The 24,663-nt window shown below is 39.5% G+C and overlaps 1 protein-coding gene across 9 annotated transcripts in view; it reads left to right on the forward strand.

The window, feature by feature from the left end:
- The window catches only part of ADAMTSL3 (ADAMTS like 3), a 205,429-nt gene that overhangs the window by 124,693 nt on the left and 56,073 nt on the right, over window positions 1-24,663 (forward strand). For 8 of the 9 annotated variants that reach the window (XR_010475224.1, XM_021281229.2, XM_065075918.1 and 5 more), the window contains 5 exons: window positions 6,959-7,085; window positions 14,600-14,674; window positions 19,878-20,035; window positions 21,001-21,112; window positions 23,551-23,689. Coding sequence is in view for 8 of the 9 variants with exons in the window: in XM_021281229.2 (XP_021136904.2) it covers window positions 6,959-7,085; window positions 14,600-14,674; window positions 19,878-20,035; window positions 21,001-21,112; window positions 23,551-23,689 (611 nt within the window). In the remaining variant the exon portion in view is untranslated. The remainder of the gene's footprint in view (window positions 1-6,958; window positions 7,086-14,599; window positions 14,675-19,877; window positions 20,036-21,000; window positions 21,113-23,550; window positions 23,690-24,663) is intronic. The other variant, XM_065075921.1, reaches the window with a different exon arrangement.

Genomic DNA, 24,663 nt, shown 5'->3' on the forward strand with positions numbered 1-24,663 from the left:
AGCTGTACAGTAAATTACAGCCTTAATTTCTCAGAGTTTTGGATTTTGTGGTGTGTCTGTGTTCGTAGAAACAGAATTCCTTTTTCCCTGACCAAGACCCTGAGGACTTTAATTTTCCCTTTTGAGAGTGATTCTAATAAACTACAGCAGAGATTTATCTTTTTTGGGTATGTAAGGATTTTTCTCTATTTTCTTCTTTAACTAGTAACTGTTGAAATAAAACATGTGTCCTTTCTTAGTCAAGTCACAAGACTTGCAGAAGATATTTTTGCCGGAAATAATTCCGATGTTATCTTGTATTTTGCACAATGCTGATAACCTTTAAAAGTATGTAAACATTTTTGTTCCATTTTTATCTTAGTTCTGATCTCTCATAAGGCTGAAATAAACAGTTTGGTTCTAACAATTAAGGTAGTACTATCCTGGTGGCAGGGCAGTCACACTGCTTCGCTGGATCTGTTTGGTGCAATAGTTTACTTTCATTCTGTATTTTTCACATCTTGACACATTTCACAGACAGAGAAAACCACATTGCACCCTGCCCACAAAGTCTTTGCTACCCTTCAGCAGATCAGTGGTCCAAGCAACACAGGGTTCTCTTAGTGAGACGTTGCCATCACACATCTGTCATTAGCCAACTTTAGAACAAAACCTACTGCGCATCACGTACTGGGATAACTACAGATTGTTCAGCCCTTGAGGAAAAGGATCCGCTGTATAATTGTCACATTCTTGTGAAGAAATCCAACTGTCATCTCCATTTGTGTGTTCTGCAGTGCAGTTCCTTGCTCAACACAATTTCATTAAGATTTTAAGTATATTGAGCATTTTCCCTTAAAATATTTCCTGGGTTTTCTGCGTTGGCTGAATGTAACTATTAATCAATGCTACCTGTATGTTTCTGTTGAAGTCCCATAGCAGTTTCTTTCATGAGTACACACGGTTGTGCATCCTTTGAAACAGCTGGGTTGGTGGAGGCATATGAGTGTGAATTCAGACAGAGCAGCCTTCAGCTGGGTTTCCCTGGGCATTGTCCCATTGAGGGACGGTAATTATGTCATATTGAGGTATTGTTGAATTGATTTTCTGTTTTTATTTTATTAAACCCAATCACATTAATAAAGGGAATCACTCCTTGATTGCTGCCGGCCCCTTGAGTGAACATAGAACACTGAAAAATGTAACTTCTCATTTTAATGGAATCTCTGATAAATGGCAGTCTATATCAATCAAAAGTTTATTAGTCAACGTAGAAAAAGATATAGTATTTAACATACACATTGCTGGATATTTAAATGGTCTGTCTGCTAAAGAGCTTAGTCTAAGACACAGCAGGTAGAGAACGAATGGCACTAGTGCAACTTCAGCCTTAATGTTTCATAGAATTTATGTCTCTGTCACAAATAAAAACAGCAGTGATTTATTCTTCTGTGGCCATTTCTATTAGCAGAACTCAGTATGTTTGTTTTTTCTGGCTGTACCGCGAACTCTGGTTCCAGAAGACCATAGAAGGAGACCCCCTTTCTAAAGAGAAATGTTATATATAATTATGTATATTGGGGTAGATAATATCATGCTTTTGATAGTAATAATGATACTTAACGCTTAAATGGTGCTCTTTATGCACAGATCTCTTGTTTTACTCATGTTTCACTTCAGTATTCTTCCTTTGAAGAGCATAGGATATCTTCAGGTTCTTTATTTGAAGTCATCTTGAGTTATTAACATCCCAGAAACATTATTTTATGATTGACAACTCACCTCAGTGGAACGAGTTCTACAAAAAATGGTGTTGTGCCTATTATGAAAGAGAGTGCCTGCAGCTGGAGGTGAGTGGTCAGCTGGTCTAGCAAGCGAAAGCTGGAATTGCAAAAGCTGCTCCTGCATTGGGCTCTGCATTGGCAATTCTAGTCCATGTTTGTATTTATGTTTATTAAGAGAAGACCCTGAAGGGGGTTTGAGATGTTCCAGATTTTTCATTCCAGTGCTTTTTTGCCATATTGGAAGCTCAGTTAAAAATCTGTCACCTTGTGATCCTGTCCATTTTCTCATTGTAGTTAACTACAGACAACTCCTTAGGAAAGGAAGATCCTTGAATTTAACACATTATACTTTGACCTTCATAAATCAAAATTAACATGCTCTATTTATTTATTTAAGTCTAATTCTTCAGCTGAAATCCTACTATGTGAATAAGAGCTAAAGAAACAGCTGTGGGAGCTCCTGAGTGATTTTTGGATTCACATTTGCAAAAATATTTGTAGCATTCCGTAGTCACCCCTAACGTATCAGCAGCAATTTCATTTTTCTCTTTCATCTGTATTGCAGTATTTTATACCCTGACCTTTTGCTCTTCCTTTGCCTTTCTGAACTTACATAGACTATTCTAAGCATGTTACAAAATATTTAACACCCTTTGGTATTGTCTTTCACAATAGCACTGGCATTTGGTTTATACATACATATATATATATATATATATATGGCATTTGGCTTATAACTTGGTTGAAGCAGATGAGCATTTCTGTTGGCAGCTTGATCAGATTATTTCTATCCCAACTTCTTGTAAGAAAACGGTATTATTCTTTTTTATATTTCTATGTTTTTCATTAGAAGAACACAGTCAAATAATATATTAATGTTCTGTCCTGAATCGGGCATCTCTTCCTGAAAATAATCCCGCCATCATATCCAAATTCATAGAGACCCCATCATGGCCAATTTATTAAACGCACAAAGCACCCATTTTCTTAATACTTTATTTTATATTGTTTCCACTTATTGTTCTTCTTGTTGCCTATTGGTCAGTATTTTCCCAGCTGTCTGAGAAGCTCATTTCCAACATAGTCATTACAATGCTTGTATCTTTTTTTTGAATGATGGTATTTATGATTGCAGATTTCCTTACTAGACAGGGTCCCACTCCTTCCATTACACAGTGCGTGTTATCATTTATTTCATTTATGCAGCCTATGTTAAAATCACCTAATATAATTATTTCTGAATATGCCCTGAAATCCTGCAGATGTTTTCCCAATCTGCCTGTAATGTTTATAGCTTATCCCTTCGCTGTGTAAACAGCGAGCAGTGTGGGGTAAATTAACCCTAACAACTGCCTTAATAGTGAAAATCATCAGAGCTCTTTGGCTTGCTGAGGTGGCGTGTGAGCTGAGGAAGGCTGCTGCCATACATCATTTTCTCGTCCTTGTTGCAGATTTGCTTGCAAATACACATGTGCTCTCTTAAAATGCTTCTTCCAAAACTGTGCTTTTCTAATAGTTGTTGGCTAAAATATGAGCACCTTAAATTCATGATGTTTGGTGCCATAATACCAGATGTGTTTGAGGGCTGATTCTGAAAGCTGTACCGTGCACCTTCCCGTTGTTTTGGTGAGATCCATGGCTGTCCGCTTGTCTGAGAAATACTACTTATCATCAAGCTTTTACAAACAGATGAAAAAGGCAGAATCTAGACAATCAGGTTTGAAATACACCCCACCCTTGTGTTGATTCACTAAGATCGCACGGTAGCAACACTTGTTGAATTAGGTCTAAAGTTCAGGCTTGTCACATTAAAACCTGCAAATTTTTTGGGTGCTGCTTGTTCAACAAAATCTGAAATTCTGTACTCATTTCAGGCCTAAATTGTGATCCAGAATAGCATTGCTTGATACTCATAACAGTTGATGTAAATATAATGTCGGAAGGAAGTCCGCAGAGGGTGAGTGCATCTGGCTGAACCTTTGCTGGCAGGGGAGCCGGAAAGCTGTTCCCACATCCAGGGAAATCCCTTGCAGCTAGCACTCCTGTTTAGTTTCTGTGGCATTTGTGTATTACTCAAAAAAAAAGCAAGCAATAATACTATATGAAACAGCCCTGTGAAGTATGCTGCTGTGCTGATTATCTTTTTTCTTACATTCCATGGTGGATGCAATAGTGCCTTGTGTTTGCTCAGTTGGATAATTTTTGTTATATGCAATGAGAGTTTATTTTCATAGTGACTGTGTGTAACAGCTCAGTATGTATGTTTATTTTTATCATTTTGGGCTTTAATGGGCTGGTCTTGCTAGTGCTCTGCTCTCTCAATACCTTCCTCCCACCAAGAGCTTGCAGGATCCATAGCCTACGAATATACAACAGCTTAAACTCATATAAATCTCAATTTCTTACACAGACTATCACAATGTGCAGCCTAATTTTTCATTTGAGAATTAATTGATGAGTGAATAAATGAATTCTTAGTATTTAGAAAATGAGATTACACTATGAAATGAAAATGCATTTGTGAGATCTGGGGAGAGATTACACTTGAAGTAGTTCTAACAATTTCCCTCTATGTGCTGGTAGTATCTTTGTGTGAATAAGCGGAGGAGAAAGAGTGGAGAACAATAAATACTTTAAAAATCTACCCGAGAGATAGATAGACTCTCTCAGCTACTGGTATGGTCCCCATCATTACGCTGTCTTGAATGTTACAGAATCTTGAGGAGATTTGTTCTTCTAACATCCCTGTGAGGTGGGGAAGTGCAGTTAAACCCTTTCACACACTGGAATCGAAAAGCACAGGAAGTTTTCAAAGATCAAAAAGAAAGGCTGTTGTGGAGCTGGGAACTGAAAGAAAGTTGTTGAGACTAAGGCCGATGTGTTGAGCACGATATTATTATATCCTGTGAAATTGTATCTGCTTTCTGGTTCACATAGTAGCCCAGTCAATTTCTGTTTCCGAAAAGGTGTTTGCATTCATTTCTCAATACTAATTGGTGATAAAATAGGAAGATAATCTTCTTTAGAGTAACTTATTTACAATCTTTAGTCAGGAGTTGCTGTTCAGTGCAGCATGTCTCTCAGCTGAAGGCGCCATAAACTGTCCTCCATACTGTCCTCCTCTTACGAGAGTGCAGGATAGAGGAAATTCACAGAATCGCAGAATGTCAGGGACTGGAAGGGACCTGGAAAGCTCATCCAGTGCAATCCCCCCATGGAGCAGGAACACCCAGATGAGGTTACACAGGAAGGTGTCCAGGCGGGTTGGAATGTCTGCACAGAAGGAGACTCCACAACCTCCCTGGGCAGCCTGGGCCAGGCTCTGCCACCCTCACTGAGAAGAAGTTCCTTCTCAAATTTAAGTGGAACCTCCTGTGTTCCAGTTTGAACCCATTGCCCCTTGTCCTACCGTTGGTTGTCACCAAGAAGAGCCTGGCTCCATCCTCCTGACACTCACCTTTTATATATCTGTAAACATTAATGAGGTCACCCCTCAGTCTCCTCTTGTCCAGCTCCAGAGCCCCAGCTCCCTCAGCCTTTCCTCACACGGGAGATGCTCCACTCCCTTCAGCATCTTGGTGGCTGCGCTGGACTCTCTCCAGCAGTTCCCTGTCCTGCTGGAACTGAGGGGCCATAACTGGACACAATATTCCAGGTGTGGTCTCCCCAGGGCAGAGCAGAGGGGCAGGAGAACCTCTCTGACCTACTGACCACCCCCTTCTAATCCACCCCAGGTACCATTGGCTTCCTGGCCACAAGGGCCCAGTGCTGGCTCATGGTCATCCTGCTGGTAATTAGGAAAATAAGGCAAAGGAGTGGGAGCTGAGTCTTTTCTATAGACACGTGAAACTTCAAGATTGCATTTCTCCAAGTTTGGCAGCGGAGGTGCCTGATTTGTGTGGTGTGGGTGTCTGCACGTTAACTCGGGTGCTGGCGGCCCCAGCCCTGCCGCTGCCGTGCGGCCTCGGTCCTCGCCTCTCCGAGGGATCGCGTGTCGGTTCTGGCACAGCACAGCTGCAGTGGATCTTGGCAGCTCAGGCTGCCCCTTCCAAGCATTTTTATATAGGAAGAGGAGTGTGCTGGCCAGTTTCAGGATTCTAGCACTGGTTTTAACTGTGAATTTCCGGAGTGCTTTCTATCTGTTTGTCAGTTTGGTTAAATACACATGTCCATGACAAATTAGCTGCACTTCTCAGGGTTGTGTGGATATGAGGTATATAGGCTGCCTTGAGAAAACTTGGAGCTGCATATAAGCTTTTTAACATGTTGCTCAGCATTTGGTACTCCCTACAAATTTCATCTATGAAATGGTGAGGGGTAAGATAGGTGAGACCAAATATTTATCTCCCTTTCAGCAAGAAGGTGCTTTTAGTCAATGTTACCTATTTTTCTTTGTCTTCCCATTCTCAGTCCCATGCTTCTTGTAGGCTGACTGATATGAAGAAAAAGGAAAACCTGGAAAAATGTTTTCATTAGAGTTGGAACAGGAGAGTTTTCAACTGATAGTTTTTAAAAACTTCACTTTTGGAATTTTTGGAAGCGTTTAAGGTTGGGTGTTTTTGTAATAACCATTGCAAAGTTTTATAGGTCAGGTCTCACATTCAGAAACAAACAAACAAAAAAATCAGAAGGTGAGACCTAAATCATCCAAGTTTTTTAAAACCTGGTTAGCAAATGTATCTGTGATTGACATTGATGTGAATGGCAAGCAGGAGATCCACATGAATGCCAGTTCAGTTTTTATGGCCAAAATACCAGATTATGGGCACTGCCCCACAGTTGCTTGTCTATGAAGCTGAAGGCTGAGTGCCATTTAAATTTTTAACCTGGTTTATTTCATTCCATTAATCCTTTCTCAGACATAATTGAACAGGTGATGAAAAATAAATTGTAAATAGCATAGTTGTCTCTTGTGTTGGAAAGAGTAACGCTCAATGGTATTCACATAAATAGTGGGAAATTGATTCATGTGTTTTCTTACGTTTGAATAGCTTAATGTACCAGTTGTTGTGGTTCATCCTTAAAATAATGGAAATGATAACGTGCTTTTAAAATCATAAATAGCAATATATGCTTTAAAAGAATGAGGCCAGCTCGTAAAATCAAAAGGAAAACATAATAAATAAAATTCCAGAAACCTGAGCATGTCTACTACAGCTTTGCCCTCCTTCTGACTGTGGTGTTGATGTTGGCAGGCAGTAGGCTGTGATCGACAACTTGGGAGCAATGCCAAGGAAGACAACTGTGGAGTCTGTGCAGGAGATGGTTCAACGTGCAGGCTTGTGAGGGGACAAGCTAAGGCACATGTCTCACCAGAAAAAAGTAGGTTGCAAATTGATCCTATGATAATTTGTCCTTGACTATGTTTTCTGCTTGTGTATTAACAGAAATACTGCAGAGTATTGACCTTTTCACTACATACTTGTTTGCAGTTTTCCAAAGCTACTTATTGTAAAGTCTGTGCTAGATTAGTCTATTGAAATTCCATGAGGGATACCACACATTAGGGTATAGCTAGGAAAGAATGTGAGATATGTATTTTTTTATAGAGCTACTCAATTCATTCTATCAGGAATAACCATCAAGATGCACAGCTTATTTTAGAGGGTATCCTCATGTTGCTATATATGTGATGCTGCAGCAATGTTTTTAAATCATGGAAACATCATATAGATGGTTTTATGGAAATTGTGGCCTGTGATTGAAAGTGCCTGGTTTTCAACTTAACTTTGCCTTTTATTTTTTTTAAAGTATCTAAAGACAGTTCAACTTCAGAGGCAAGTTAACTACTTATATGGCACAAAAAGTACAAGGTGAAAGGAAATAATACTTCTCTTTGTTTTATTTTGTATGTTTGGCTTATATTTTGCCATTCTTTCTCAAAAACAATTGGCATCTTACTGTAACTCTGTAGGTCTCAGTAGTATTGAAAATCTAAGAGGAGGGCTATAAGAGCTAGACTCTTTACTGGAGCCTCGAGAGTCTGACCGTGTTGATATCCAGGCAAGGTTTGGTGATAAAGGCTTGTGCTTTCCACCCTCACCAACGATGCTCCCTGCAGTCTCACGATTTATGTCCCACCTGTTTATCATGTGAGATAGTTGCCTCACATCTATTTTTTTTCTGTTTCTGAACACATAATGTGCATTTCTCGCATAGAGATGGAGCCTCTGGGGTTCATTACCTTCCTGCAGATCCACAAGACACAAGGGTGATGATCTGGTGCTCTTAAAGTCAATACTCACAATTCAAATGCAAGCAGGTATTTTTTTAAACGGATGAAGCACCTGCCTTTGACAGCTGCATCTATTTTAAAGCTGTTCAGCCTGCAAAGATTCCACTTGTGCCCTGATTTTGAAAGAGCTGTTGTATATTGAATCATTCTTAATTCTTATTGCATTACCCACTGCTTACTGGATGTAACTGGAAGTGCAATGCATGTTATCCTAAAGCTTGCAAGCTTACAGTGTGATCACTTGTATTGATCTACAAGGTTTTGAGTTAGGCTATCCTACACTGTGCAGGTCTGTAATTCAATACATATGTAGAGCAAAAGTAATCTAAATTAAAAAGTGAATATTTTTGTGCGCTGTAGCAGGTAGATAGTATGAATGAATTACCACTCATATAAGCAAAACAGTATACATACTACTAAAATTAAAAAAATTGATGATTTTCTTGGTATTGTGATAGTGCAGAAATCTTTTTTTAGGGTCAAGGTTATTCTCTGTGTGAATGAAAAGTGGAAATACCACCGTGCTTTCTTTGTGTTAATGTATGAGTGAAGGGAGACACAATATCTTCCAAATAGTAATTTGGAAGCTTCCAGAGCTAGCGTTGAGAAGTAAAATATTGATACGACAGGCATGTAATTAAGAGGGAGCTTGTAAAATTGTGAGCAGGATGTACATTTTATTCTGCAATGAGGCAAATTAAAGAACTGGAAGCAAAGCAAGTGCCAAAGATTTTAATATGACAATAAAAGGAAAAATAAAAGTGCCTAGTTATCTTGGTCCATATTTTAAAAAAAGAAAATTAGGCATTGATAGCAAAAGATTTCTAATAAACAGCTCCCTTTGTTTTACTATCTTTTAAAATTTGTTTTTACATAAAATTAGTGCCTTTGATTGGAAAACTAAACAACTCTGAAAGAAAGCTTACTGTTTTGCAAATATGAAACGAACTGTCATTTCAAAAGTTCTTTATTTTTTTCCACTAACACTTAATTGCCTTTGAAAGACAAAGTAAGTTAGACTTCTGCCAGCAAGCCAGATTCAAACATTCTGGTAAAATGATTAAAGGTTTGACTAATGATACTCAAACAAAAAGTGTAATAGGTTGTAAAATGTACCATCCCATTGGGAAATGAGATATCACGGGCCTGATGTTACTAGTGGTACATGCATGGAACTCCCATTAACTCCATTGCACTTTGCGCGCATGGAAATATTGTAGGATTGGGCCCTGATGTCTGCTTTCTCCACCGCTCTTGCCAAGAAATGGTAGGAAAATGTTCTGGTTCTGATACCAAGGAAGAAGATGCTGGTTCTGAAATTAACTGGGAGTGGAGTTGAAGGCACGGACTTGTCCTAATCTGGTTTTATTTGATTCTCAAGCTTCCAAGTTTTATGTTTCCTAGCTTTTTGGTAAAAGCTCCCTACAGTTGTTTCAATGTCAATAGCTTTGTAACTGTTTTAACTTCTTCTTGCCATGTGTTTTATTTGCTATGGTGTTTGTGTAATTTACCACTGGTTGCTTACTATCACATATTTTTATGTCATCATCCCCAAGAACACTTAACAAAAAAATCTAATTCCACTTTGCCCATTTATCTAAACAGGGGCCTTCTGCAAGGTTCCCCGTTTGCTATCATCAGCTGGCTCAGTTTTGTTACAACTTGCTACTTTGCCTCTTTTTCCATCTTTTAAATCAATATGCATGGAGCTAGCAACCTCCATCGTCAAGGTTGCCTGATACTTCACTTTATGTGAATGATTTTTTGCCAAGAATTCAACAGTTGGATGAGAAACTTTCCATGCCAGGTGCTGGATGTTTTGGAGATAATTCAGCCCAAACAACTCAGCATATTCCAAGGACGCAGCAGAGAAAAACATGTTGTTTCCCACTGTCAAAACATTCCTGAAACCTTTTCTTTAATATGTCTTAATACCTTCCATTGTTGGACTTGATCATGGATCAGGGATTTGAAATTTGGCAGGCAATTGTCTTCTGGTCATGGACGAGTCTTTTGCAATATCTGTGAATATCAACACATATTTTATTATAACCCTTTACACAAAAAAATAACCTTTTCCTTCAGGCTCTGTGGAGGCTTCTTGGATGTTAACAGTTGACATTTCTGAACATTTGTCTTTTTAAGTGTGCTCTAGCTTGTTGCATGTTGTAACCGCAAACACATCGTGTGTGCTGTCTTCTTAGAATAAAATAACATGATGCTCTTATAGAGCTAAGCTATTAAAGAAGACTCCTTGAGGCTTCTCTTGCTTTCTGCTTTGCTGCAGTGTAGAATGGGCACCATGAGATGAACTCTGTGATGCCTCCTGCCTCACGTTACAGAAGAGATTTCGTGGAGAGCTCCTGACTCTCCTGAGCTTCAGACTTACGACTGGTGGTGATGAGATCACATGAGGAGAGAGAAAGATGTGACTAGCTGAAAAGAAAAAAAGACATCTTATGTTCATAAAGTGAAGGAAAAACAGATATGAGAAGGTGGGAGGAGGACCTAGGACTGAATGTACAGATATGCTGGATCAAGGGAAAAAAGGAAGGGCAGAATACAGATTAGATAAGGAATCTGGGGTGGGAGATGGAATCAGAAACACTCTGAGAGGAAGGGGAAAAATCAACCATATGTAGAGCCAGAAGAGGGAACTGAGGCTGGTTTGGCAGGAAAACTGTGTGTGGGGAGGGATAGAGTGCCTTTCAGTTTGGATAAGGAGTACATTTTTTTGAAGCAAATTTCATCATGGTCCTAACATGCTGCTCATCAGTTCACATCACGGAGTGGTCTTGGAGAGCATAAACTGGATTTTTTTTGCATGAAGCTAAACCAGAAGATGTGCTCCTGAAAAGCACCGAATGTTCCCCAACAGGTAGAGAATATGCAGTCCGTGGGATCAGGCTGGAGCTAGTCCAAAGTGAAGCACCTGCAATGTGCATAGTGTGAATGCTGCATCTTCAGCACCAACCAGTTTTGTCTATAGCTCTGTTTAGTTGATTGTTTTACTTGGAGCTGTTATTAGGTAGTATGAAACCTCCTTATTTACCTTCCTGATGTCTTTTGTCTTACTTGGAGAAATACCTGTCTGGTTTAGATGTCTCTTAAAATATATGTATTTGGCTTTGCACTGGTTCTTGTAATTAGTTCGGCACATACCACAGCACCAAATGTTGAGTGGAGGAGGTGAGCCCCTGCAATAAGACTAAAACTTTTTGAGCTTTTTAGTTCCCTTGTGCTGATAGTTGTTCCTGGACTATTGTTCTTTGTACTTGGAGACCAAACAGGCCTCTGATCAGAACTGGAGGACCAGCAGATAAGTGCTGAGCAAATACATGGAAAGAAATGTTTTTTTATAGGCCTGAAATAAACCCCATGCACTGCTGTAAGAGGAGAGAGGGGAAAAAATCCCAACTGGCCCATATGTGAAACAGTAAATGGGTCCACCATGGCCCACATGGAAAAATAAATAAAACCTGCTGAATTGGATTGAGCTCAGGAATGTGGCTCCTTTATTTTGATCCTGGGGATTAGCTCCCAGTCTTACCATAGCAGGGAGTCTGATCTTGCTCTCATTGAAATCCAAAATCTAAATCCACATTAACACTGTAGAAACAGGATCAAACCTTGCCATCTAAAGCAAAAGTATTCTGGGAGCTTAATAAGCAAGTGCAGTGTGTATGTAGTGTGTGAACACACATTTGCCGAGAGCCCCTGGGTAAGAGCAGAAAGCTCATTTCAAGCAGGTGCTGGAGAAGGGTGACCCACATGCACTTGGGAATCCCTACAGTGGAAGCAGTGTTAGAACAGAGAGACAATATCTAACCAGTTTTTAAGGTGACCTTTATGACCCTAAAATCAGATTTTAAAGTCTAGTTTTCTGCACGTTCCAGGTTATTTTGAGCTTAGTTGTTTTCAGCTTTGTACAAAGCTCATCAATTAACTTTCAAAGATACATGAATAGTATAAGCGGGGGAAAGATAATTGAAAATTCTAAATATAGATTTCAGGGTAACAATCTCTTATATTTCCATAAGGGTTCAGTGCTTTTAACGGTGTGGATCCTAATGATTCAATGGGAAATGTACAGCATAACAATTTTTAAATGGCTTTTCAGGGCCTTTTGTTCCTTTAAGAATAAGAATTATATGTTTCAGCTGAGAAATGGGAGACCTTTGGAATATAGAGTTTTGGAGCCAGACCTGGACAATTGTAACTGCTGTTTTGTAGGGAGTAGAAGCTGTCCTCGGGAGAAGGTGGAGCCCTTAGGTCAGCTCTGACCCATCTTCTTCCAATTCCCCATCTCAGTTTGTAATTCCTAAAATCTCACTTTCGTTTTTTCCTATAATTTACTTCATCTCATGGAAAGACTGCCCTAGGTCATAATTATCTCAGTCAGGTTGCACAGATCTCCTGCTGTCAGGCTTCTTAACAGGTCTGTGGGGCTGCAGGGGTTGAACATTGCTGTGGTGGTCATCTCCTCTAATGCAAATAAAATACTTGCTGGCAATATTGTCTCTGCCTCAGAGAAACACCAAATTTAGCACCCCCATGAGACTTTTGGACCGTATCAGAGAGTGCTTTGGTGAGGGTGGAATGTCTGCAGTAGTGCTAAAGGAATGTGAAGCATCCTGAAAAGGGATCAACGAGGCCTGCTGAGGTGAGCGGAGCTTGCTGTAAGGAGATGGAGGGAGCACAGCAGAACAAGCCTGGTTGTTCTCAAGAGGAGCAGTCCTACCCATCTCTGCACATCTGCAAATCTGGGCCTCATCCCTTCAGCACGGGGCGCCCTTGGTTCCACTTCAAAACAGCGGTTGTGTGGATTCAGAACTGCTCGTGGTCAGACTCTTACTGAGGTTTTGTGCTGTAACTGCTGGTTGGTTGTCAAGACGGGCTGACCCAGTTGGGACAGATGGGCCCCTCAAACCTGCTCTCTCTCAGATACTGGAGAGCACATATGAATTCAGTAGTTGTTTCCTTGCTTTAAAGATATACACATGCACTACCTCCTGGCTATCTTTAGCAATTCGTCTGATGAAAAACCAAGATGCAAAAAGATATTAAGTGGTTCAGTAGTTAATGTTTTTTCCAGGGCTCCTTAGCTGTATTATTGTTCTTACTGTAGTATTTTGCACTCTGGTGGAATACCCAAGTATGAAATTAATAAAGATCATATTTTATTACATCCAAAATAAATTGTTATATTTAAATGACCTTCCTAGAAATTGGCGATATAAAAACTGTAACATAAGAAGGTGTTTATTTCAGAAAAAATAATTGCAGTATTTGCTTGAAGTATCCTGAACATTTGGCAGGATTTCATACTTATGCTAAGGAGATGTTAACCAGAAGCTGATAATTTAGCATCTACTATAAAAGGGTCCAGTTTAAAGTGGAAAGAAACATTCTTCAACTGTTTTTTAGTTAAAACTAAACTTGGATATTCTTCTTCTATGCATTGTATGAGTAATTCTGGAGCCAATGTGTAACTGACCTTCAACTTGCATTATTTTTTGAATTTGGAAAAATGAGCTTCCTCTACACCAGCCCCTGGATATATGTTAATGCCATCACTGAACAGGGCACCCTCCGTGGGGTGTTCCTGCAATGGGCCCATGTTTGCAGATCCTGCTCCAAAGATTTGCAGTTGGGCTGTGATGGAAATGGGAGACATCACGTTGGTACTTTGCTTGGACACTTCTCCCATCCTTTTGTGGATATCCCCATTGTGTATTGTGCATACCTTGTCCAAGAGCACTGCTCTTGTTGGCATGAAAGTCTCTAGTCTGTTGATTTGACTGTTAACTCAGTTTGCTTGGGCAAATTACAGATTTCCTACATTTGAAATGGAAAGTAATAACTTTCTGCCTTTGTAAAATGCACTGAAGTAAGTGTGTTGTACATTTATATATGAACAGGCCCTTCAGGCAGCCAAAAGCTGTTTTGTATTGACATGTTCTATTCAGGGCTGGTTTGGTTTACAGTTAATTTTAAATTAAGGCTCTTACTGGAAGGAATGATCTTATATATGGTAAGTTAGATGCAGACACTCTGTTATAACATACATTATAGCTAATATATATTTGCTCTTAACTGGTCTGTAATTGGTTAAGGTTTAGTGTTAAGTAGATGATTTATTTCCTGTAAGTCCTGCCACTTATTAAAGTTGTGACCTGCAGCAGGAAATGAGGTGTGGGCAAAACGAGACTGAACAGCTGCAGATTTTTGTAAGGGGGAAGTACTACTTAGCAGATTCCTTATGTCAGTTCAGTGATTAGGAAATAAAACTAGGACAACGGAGTGTAAATATGTTCCTAATACGCTACTGACATTTCAGTTGTTTTGTTAATAGCAAATAATTTTTCTAATAACAAGAAAGATTTACAAGGCCATTCATAGGCCTTAATAATTGCAAAGCATAGCAAACAGACGTGGTATACTGTACTTAATAAAACAGCATATGATTATTTTTAATAGAAAAATGGTGAAAGCTGTTAAATATTTTCTTAGACACATTTGACAGTTTTCAGTCTACCTATGTGATGTGCAAATTCCCTGATGCAAGATAACTTCTAAAACAGCTCTTTACTTTTCCTAGGGGAAGAAACCGTGATTGCTGTACCACATGGGAGTCGCAGTGTGAGAATTACCCTGAAAGGACCAGCACACCTTGGTACGACTGAGCTGTTTTATGTATTTATTCATAGGCAGAAGATAAAAACAGAGCCTTGTATCTGAACTCATCCAAACTTTGGGAATATGGGTAAGATCATGACCTTGATTCCTCTTCCCATCTTTAATATCCAGCCTGGAGATAGTCCTACAGAACACTGGAAGTCCACTTAGTAGAAAGAAATAGTATACATACTGGTGGTTTCTAAAGTTGTTTAAACCAAGTAATTCTTACGTAAGACATCCAAAATACAGTTCACTCTTAAACTACCTGCAAACCATTACGTCAAAATGACATTCAAAGAGTTGTGCATGGAATCAATAGCACTTGTATAACCCAGCGCTGGATTTCAGTTGAAGAGTCTGAGACAGTGCAAACAGTCCAGCTGACGTCCCACTTGGTCAGTGGGCAGTGTTCAGACAAAAGTACTCTAGGTAAAAATGAGGTAACATAAAATACATAAACTACACAAGTCCTGTTTCCTTGTAAATACCTTTGATCATTACACATAATCTATGAGAAACAGCTTGCTGTTCCTTCAGACATTTGTTTCCTAGTATTTTATATAAGGCTGATGGTAGTATCTATGGTAATTTCTTTACCCATAGGTCTACTTTAGATAAAGAACTAATCATTCCAACAGTAAGTGGGGCTGCCATACCAGGACATTAAAGAAACCATTCATTTAACATTTTGAGCTATTTTTTTATTAGTAAAAGTGGAAGACTTAGTCTGAATTGTAGAAATATGAACGTCTACTGCTCTGAGACATGTAAATAGAAGACAGAAATGCATTTTATTTGAAAATTGCCCATCTCTTCTTTGCTTGCTTTGAAGAATATATTGCCATCTTCTCTCAAAGAAAAAAATCTAATAAGACTTCTGCTTTAGAGCAGCTCCAGAGTGACAATAACTTCTAGATGTAACACTGATCTCACCACTGTACAAAGATGAACTTAACTTGAGATAAATAATATTCATGTGAAAGTTTTGTAAGGGACATATGAAGGAGTGATCCTGACCAGTTCAGGTCAGGACTCTTGGTCTTTATTAAGTAGTTCTGCAGAAGGAGGTTGTTGTTTCAGCTTCTTATGAGGAGAAAGTACGAGATTCAGTGGCTCCGGGGGGATTTCTGGAAAGCTCCTGAGGAACGCAGCAGCAACTCGGTAACTAAGCACAGAGTGCTCCTGGCTTCCTACTCAGGGTGGTTCCGTAAAAAAGCTGTGGCTTGGCGTTACCTTTGTTAGCTAGTTCTCTAGCTGGACAAGGAGTGTGAAATGTTCCTTTAACCACTTCCCCCAGCACATCTGTTTGCAAATCTGTGAGGATTTAGACATTTTTTACCTAAAATATTTTAAATGGCAGAGGTGAAAAAGTGAGAGCTGTTGTGGGGGAGGAAGCTGGAAATTGCTTCTGGCTTCATAGCCAGATCTTCCGGCACCCATTTTCTAGGGGGATGTGCTTCGGGACAATTTGCTTGTCCGCCTTTCTGCCTGTACGTGTGTTTGTGATCTTCAGTCTGCAATTTCATTGACTTCTGTGTGGGTGTGCTGCTCTCATTAAAGGTAGAATTTAAAAAATAATCACTTATAATTACAGGTTTCATTTGTCAGAGACGTTCTTCCTGGCTGGTAAGGAGTTGAATTTAACAGGTGGAGCAGGGACTACCTAATGTAGAGTTTTACACTGCCTCTTGGTGCCAGTAAATATTTGCTCTTCAAGTCAAGTCAGCAGCAACAGCAAATGTTTGAAGAGCACCATGGACTGTCTGGCACTTTTCCCTCTGTCTTGTGTTCTTTTGTGCTTCATCCTGGGCTTTATGATCTGCTCTTGTTCCAAGGAAGCACAGCTGCTGGATTAATAAAAAATGGAAACCTGGTTGGAGATGTAGTACATAACAGATTTGAAACAAATAAATGCCCTGAACCTTGTTTTACAATCAGCAGCTTAGTGGTTTAGGAAAGACTGCATTTCTTTGCAGCTGCTAAGAATAAGTATTTTGTTTGTGTGTATGGACAGTTCAAGACCGGCAACAGATTCATCATAGAACAAGGGCATTACTTTGGGTTTTTTTATGAATAGGTCTCCCTTGTACTTCTGTCTGCTTGTTTTTTGTGAATGATTTGGTGGAAGAGAACCATATATTTAGTATAAAAAATGGTTGTGAATAAAATGTTACATTTTGTTGGGTTTCGTTTTTGAGTTGGACTAAATTACAGCTTTTCTAGCAGTTGTTTCAAGAGCATTAGAATCAAAAGAAAGATTGAAAGTTCCCTGAAATTAATCCTCCAGCAGAAGAAACAGGAAAACCAGAAGCTAATATTTTTACAAGTGGCTAATGCTAGATAACAGAATTCATGAACTTAGGGAGGTTACACTTCACTAAAAGGAACTGCAACTCTTTTTTCCCTTTTTTTTGGTTTCTTCTCAGCTTGCAGCAATTTGCATTACTTGGCAGCGTTTAGCTGCACATCTATGCTCTGTTTTGGCTTTTGACAGATGCAAAGAGGAAGACAATGTGGCTTGCATTTTTAAAAGAGAGTGTATTTTCTTTTGGGTCTCTGTGTTGTTCTATCCACAAATGAATCGCTTTTGGGTAGCAACATGATTTGCTCCTTGTTGCGCTGGGAGTAGGAGTTATTTCCCTGGGAATTCTTCCATGCACCTCTACACAGGGAGGTACCTGCGGCAGGTTCCCCATGCCATACTGCCCTACTCTTGCCTGCCACGAAGAGTATGGGAAGCTTTTGCTGTGGATCTTCCTTCCACAACCGGGCAAAGCATTTCCATGGGGAAAACATTCTTTTTACCAAGGTAAGGGAAGTAACACAGTTATAGGTCTTTGGTACTGGTGATTATCTTTTTAGGCACAGAAACAGGTGAGCACTCAAGAGAATTCCCTGTCTTTATGACTCTGCACATCTGGAGTCCTAAAGACCCCCCAGGGATCTTATCCTGAAGTCAAACTTCCCACCTCTCGAGGATTACAAGACCCTGAAGAATCAATAGATGTTTGGAGAATTCTTTTCTAAACCCAGCCTATAAGCCAGTTGGTGAAACCTCCGTTCCCAGTTACTGTGCTGAAATCAATGAAGTGTTTTTTTTGGGGGGGAAGTGGATTATTGTGGTATGTATATGTTACATACACTAGATGCTTGGTTTCATGCTGTTTTAGAAGCCTGTGATGACAAGCACTAGATATTGCTGGAGCAGGGATATATTGCATCAGAGGTTATCTGTTGTGCTGTGGAACAGCTCTTTGTGTCCCTGTGTGTGTGACACGCTTCTGGGAAAATCTGAGCAGCTGTTCTAGGTTTCCCTGACCCGACCTCCAGAGATACAGGCTGTCACTCTATAGCTGGACCTTGCAAATAAACACATGCTTTGGATTCAAATCTAGCGTAGCACTAACATATACATGTGTCACCTCTCAGTGAGGTATCATGTTGCTGTTTGCTGAACAATACTCTTGGTTTGTGATATCTTGCTTTGCCATCTTAAACGCTAGTTTCAAAGGAGTCCTGTACTCCTGAGGATCCCACTGGCTTTGTGTGGAGGTGGAAGTTCTGGAGGTTTGCTGATTTGACTCTTATTCAACGAAATGACAGACTAACAGGCGCTGTGCATTAATACTTAACTCCTAAGTGATGTAAGTTTGGGGTCAAGGCTTGCAGAAGCTTAATCCAAGAATGCCGAGTCCTGAATATTTAAAAGGTTATTTTGTGATGCGATCAGGAAAGAAAACTTCCATAAAAGTGACAAACAAAAATGTGTAGCAATCATCTAAATACTTGTTGCTTTTTCTGCAATTTGTTGATAACTATTTCTTCCTAACAGAAACGTGTCGGACAGGGGGGTACTTTGACTCCTCAAGATATATTTTGTTTTCTTTGACAAAGTACATTAAATTCACCACTAATTTCCTACCCTGTGATCAACATTAAAGTAATTTCCTAGAAACATATCCTTCCTTAAACTTCCTTCCAGCCATGTATGTGGTCTTTTTTTATACCTATAAGCATAGTGGAACCCAATGCTTAGAAACTTGGGACAGTGTTTCGTACCTTTTCAAGGAAGTTAATTTCTTCTAGATTTTCTTCACTCTCTCTGGAGATGCTTCAGAACGCATTTTAAAATGTATTTTAAAAGGTCTTGAGGAAGAAAACAGTACTGATGGACTGCAGCATTCAGAGTATGTTTTCACTGCAGATAAAAACAGATGCTCTTAACCTAAATTATCTAGCCTGAATTAGGTAACTCTGTTTAAAGTGCCAAAAAAGGCAAAGTAGCTGGAAAAATAGGGTATTAATAGCTCATCAGAAGGTTCCTTTTAGCTAAAAGCTCATCTGAGACTCATGCCTTTCTCATGCAGTGCCCTGATAGATTGTAACCAGACCAGCGTATTTCAAATCATGGGTCTCGCTGTGCACATACGCTGTATTATGCAGAGCCCCAAATTCTGCCTTCATCATGAATATCTTCCTTTAGCTTTGTCCACTTGTAGTTTGGTCAGTTTTCTGGAAGTGACTCAATCCTAAAATGCTTCGTCTGTCTTCGGGAGGTTTTGGGCTGTCAGTTTAATCAGTTTCCAAAGAATGCAGAACAGCTCAAAGAGGGTTTTCATCACCACCTGTTCTGAGAAAGGGACGTCCCTCCGGCAGCGCTGCACCCACCAGCCTCCTGGCCGTGCTTTTTGCTCGCATGGGAAATATTAGAAGTTGAGTCAATGACCTCTGGAATGGGTAGAGTGATACAGGTATCGAGGTGAGTGTTTGGTGAATTTGACACGATTCAGGCTTCTCTGGAGACTGATTACTAGAATTGCTGGGCTTTTGAGTTGCATGGAAGTATGAATCATTTTCCTGTGTATTGATTCTATATGTTTTTTGAGTTTCTGTCAACTTGTCCTGCGGAATCTACTGCTTTATAACTATACAGAGCACTTGGTGTAAGGAAAACTGTCTCATAAGTGCTTCTGCTATGAGACAACAGTGTGTTCAGGCAGGTATTCCTGTGCTGACATGTTATGCGATCATGTATCAGCCTATAGTCTGAAGCAGCTAATATTCTCACAGATATTCTGTGTGGTTTTTTTTTTAATGCACGCAATGCTGCTACTTGCAAAGCAAAGTTGTAAACATTACTTTGACTTCCTTGAAAAAATATCCTGTTTAAGCTGATTAATTGCATGTTTCTTCTCTAGTTATAGAGTCAAAGACGCTGCAAGGAGACAAGGGAGAGCACAGTTTCAATGGTCCTGGAACGTTTGTCGTAGAAAATACAACTGTTGAATTTCAGAAGAATACAGACAGGGAAATCATAAAGATCCAGGGACCTCTTGGAGCAGATTTCATTATCAAGGTGGGATGTGTGTATCTACAAAACTAGTAAGATATTGCAAGTATGTGCAACAGAGTAGGCAGCTGTCTGTCAGGTTGTAGCAATACAGCAAAATCTTATCTAGCAAATAAAGAATCCTAATCAAAGTCCAGAGATAACTTATACTAAGTATATCCAAACAAAATCAAATATTACAAGGTTAATTCTTTGCTGTGGTGGAAAGTATCACAGGATCTTTAATGGTAAAAATGGCCAGGATTTTTGTTTTAAATGTTACAGAAAAATAACAGCGTGGTCCTGTGCAGTGGATGGCTGTTAATCCAACTGAAGGCTGCCACCTACTGAATTGGAGCACAGAGCCCTGGAATTTCCCTTAGACCTCGCTAATCCATCTAGTGACCACTTCTAAGTTTCTGTTCTACTCAGATCACATACTGATGACTTGCATCATACATGCAGATATTTATATGCAAAAACATATCAATATTTTACTGCCGAAGGAAGGTAGTCATGCCATTTTCCATCGGAAATGGCAGGTGTTTCATTATTATACCACTTGACTTTATCTGTCATATTGCAGAAACAGACTTTCAGTAGTGTTTATTTTGTGCGTCCACTATCACACGTGCAGTTAGACTTGCCTGAATATCAACCAGTGTGCTTAGCTCAATTATTGACTTCCCTCCTCAGAAAGTTTTAAAAATTTTGCTAATAATGAGATGAGGCAGGATACAGTTAGGAAATTTGCTAATGAATGATTGATAATCAAATAGCCACATTAGTACCTTGATTAATTTGGAAAACAAAGGATACACAACTTTTATTATTATTGGAAACTTAGCCTCTAGAAAGTCTACAGTAACAACTAAATTATTTGCCTGTTGTCATACGACTCTTTGCACTGTTATTATATACAAAATGAGTTTTTAAATGTCATGAATACTGGAGTACAGTATACACATCTGTTGTAATGGAAATTTCTTCAGACCAGGTATTCTGGATCAAAAGAGAGTGTGGTTCAGTTCTTCTTCTATCAACCCATCAGTCATCAATGGAGACAGACAGAGTTCTTCCCCTGCACGGTGACGTGTGGAGGAGGTAAGTAAAGGCAATTCTTCAGGAGCATTTACAGCTGCAGGTTCAAAGTATCTGATTTACAATCTTCGTTCTACGTTTTTATTGACTAAATTTTTGTGTTTCTTTGCACACTGGTGGTTCTTAAATAAATGACAACGTAGCAGGTAAGTTGGTTGCTTTAGTATAAGCATAGGGATATAGAATTTAAAGAACAGCTTCTATCAATACCTGTGGCTGTCTGATTATAGACACTTAGTCCTGATGGAAGTTAGAGCAGCAGGTACTGTGCTGTAGTGTGTACTCCTGGTTTAAACATTACAGCTTATGCAATGGTTAGATGAAGTGCAGCTCAGCTCTGTTACTGCTCATCCAGCCCAGCCCGCTGCTTGTCATGTCTGGTCTGCAAAAACTGTGGCTTTGTGGCAGGAGGAATGTTTGACATTGTGGATCACTATTTTGGTTCAACCAGCATTACCCAGGTCACCTGAGAATCAGACTGGGATACTGGTGTAGTGATTTTCTTGGAGAATAAAAATATGGGTTATGTGGTTACTTGGGACATGAGAAAAAAAGTTAAAGATGTTTAAAGCACAAGCAGAGTCTGGGGATCTTTTGATGAACCACCCAGTTTGGCACTTGCACCTCACTTTAATCTGAAATGCAGACAATATATGTATATAATATGTAGTCCCACAGGAAACTACTGTATCTTATAAGATAGTTGGCCTCATGAAGTGTGATTCTTTACTGGAACTGTGAGTGGCGACACGTATCCTCCGATGGTTCCATCGTACTGCATTTATGAATTTTTCCCTAACCTATCTGACGAGGGAAGAAGTGTAAAGCTTCGCAGTTGTTTTTGAAGGACTGCATGTAAACCCTGGGTAACTCAGGGGACACATTTACCTTCAAAGTTACTGCCTCAAATCCAGCCTTATTCCGACTCACGTTATGGTTTGACGACTACAACTACACATCAATCTCTTTGAAATTAGACAGTGTTTTCAATGCTGTACTTTGTACTTGCATGTTTATAACATGAAACTTGTACCTTTCTCAACAGGACTTGATTCTTGATGGCAGTCCTGAGAGAGGCCAGGAACTGAAGCAGCACAGAAACAAAGCTATTGCTTTACCCGTGAAAAGCAGTAGTGTTAGGAAGGGCATATTGTAGTCCTGAGGCACGCAGAGAAGCTGTATTGCAGCTGCCTGGCTTTAACCTGTTATCTTAAAGTGGATTTAGTATCCAGATTGTCTGTTTGGCATCTTTTACTGGCAGTAAAAGTTCCTCATAACTGAGATATGGAATCAGTGCACCACCATTACTTGCTTGGATGCTGCTTCTACAGTTAATTCTGTAGTCTGGATGTGTGGGAAGGGGGAGTGTGGCAGGCATCTCGGAAAGCACAGTTGGGCATGAATGAGCAAGAATGTTCACAATTGTGTTTATCTTGTTTGCAAGTGGCACATCTTCTGGGTCCTTTCAGTACTTACAAGAAGTGGAACACGCATGCTTGGAGTACTGGAACTGCTTAGTTCTTCTTTACGGTTATCACTCTCATGCATGATGATGCTTTGAATCAGCCAAGAGACACACAAGTGAAGCCATTGATATATGATACTTAGCATTTTCAGTAGACACTGGAACTTGTGCTGCTAGTTTATTGACTCTATTTAGATTTTAATTCTTGTGGTTTCAAATTTTTTTCTTTGTGCATACCAGAACATCCTCCTCCTCTCCTCATTTTAAGTCCAACTCAGCTCTTTTGAATGAGTCTTTTTTTCTTAGCCAAGAAACCAACCTAGTGGTTTATAAAACTCAGACCCCTTCATGTAACCAGTCTCAACATCAGTTTCATTATTTTTTTTTCTTTCCCTCCAAATAGTTACTTCAAATTTTCTTTTGTTGGCTCTTCAACTGGGAAACTATTTCTTGGTTTTCCACAATTTAACTTCACAATGTTTTTGGATCTCATCTTCAATTCCTCTGGCTTTCTGTTTTAAGTATTTATTTTTTTTAGCATGCATGACTGTGTAATATAGCTCTCTAACATAAACGGTAACTCCTTCTGGAGGGAAGGCAGTTATCAAGTGTGGAACATGTAGTAGAACCGTATGACCTCGTAGGTTTGCCTCTGTGACAGGTGAGCTGCTCCAGCATCACATGACAATATGTATACTTTTACCCTTACACTTGGAATATTATGAGAATAATGTGCCAGAGTCTTATCTAGTGCTGACACGGGTTAACATAATTGTTATGCTGAATTGCTCTAGATGAAAATCTGGTCCTGCATGTTCCTGTGCACTGTTTCCTTGTTTAAAAGCAAATCACACAAGAGTAAAACAGGAAATGAATTTGATGGGCAGCACATTATCTGGGGGAAGGAGGAGGTGTTTGGAACAAAGCTGCTTTTATTTATCTCCATTACTCAAATTTAACTCTGCTTCTACATTAGGTTATCAGCTTAATTCAGCTGAATGCATGGATATTCGTCTGAAGCGTGTTGTTCCAGACCACTATTGTCATTACTATCCAGAAAACAAGAAGCCAAAGCCCAAGCTGAAGGAATGCAACATGGATCCCTGCCCCTCTAGGTTTGTATGACAGATGAATTTAAATGTGTGGTATAATCAGTTACTAAGGAACAAGCAATTGTATTTACTTCATTTCAATTCTTTCCATCTTGAGGGTTACTTAATCTTAGTTGATCATTGCACATGCTAAAGGCTGATGCCTGGCACCACTGCCAGTAGAGTTGTGGCACTTCAGTGTTGTAGAATAGGAGACTTTGCTTGATACAGAGATATTGTAAATATCAATTATTCCGTTCATGGGCTAATTCTACATTCATCTTTTGCTGAGTGGTACAGCACTAGTACAGGCATTTTGTGAGGTTGAGTGCGGAGGGCAGAATGTTTGCCTGCTTTTGGATTTATTGATGCTGCCATTCAGGATCTCTCATTAGACAGACGGTAGCTCCAGTTCTCAGTCAGTGTACCAGCTTTGCACATGGTTTAACTTCGTTTATTCATCTGCCTACTGTAAAAGTTTTGTTCTTCATTTGTACTGTGGAGTTGACACTTCATAATTAAAGTTTAGTTTTTTGTAAAATCAAAGTAAATATACTTGTGGTACAAATACTACAGAATATTATTGCCAAATTATAAATACTATAGTATTCATAAATTGTATTGGATTGCACTACAGTATTTCAAACTAAATCTTGGATTGTCTGGTGAGGTTTCCTGGCTGTGCTAAAGAATCTTAAAATAACATCACAGTATCAAGTCCCAGAACTTCACATTAACATGCCAGCTGGCCGAGCTAGAGTTATATGCAAGAAGAAAAGGAAACACTCTCAATGGATTTCATTTCCTATAGCTAAACTGTCCATTTCCTTTCATTCCTGTCGAACATAATTGTTGATAGTGACCTCTAACAGTTATAGATGTGCTGACTTCCAACTTTTTTTTTGCTGGAGAGTTGATCACTATATGGAGTGGTAAGACTTCAGTAATGTTGAATGGCAACGGGTGCCAAATGTTGCAAAGCTGGAATGAGAAAGTTA

The sequence above is a fragment of the Columba livia genome, chromosome 11, assembly GCF_036013475.1.
Source record: "Columba livia isolate bColLiv1 breed racing homer chromosome 11, bColLiv1.pat.W.v2, whole genome shotgun sequence".
NCBI lineage: Eukaryota > Metazoa > Chordata > Aves > Columbiformes > Columbidae > Columba > Columba livia.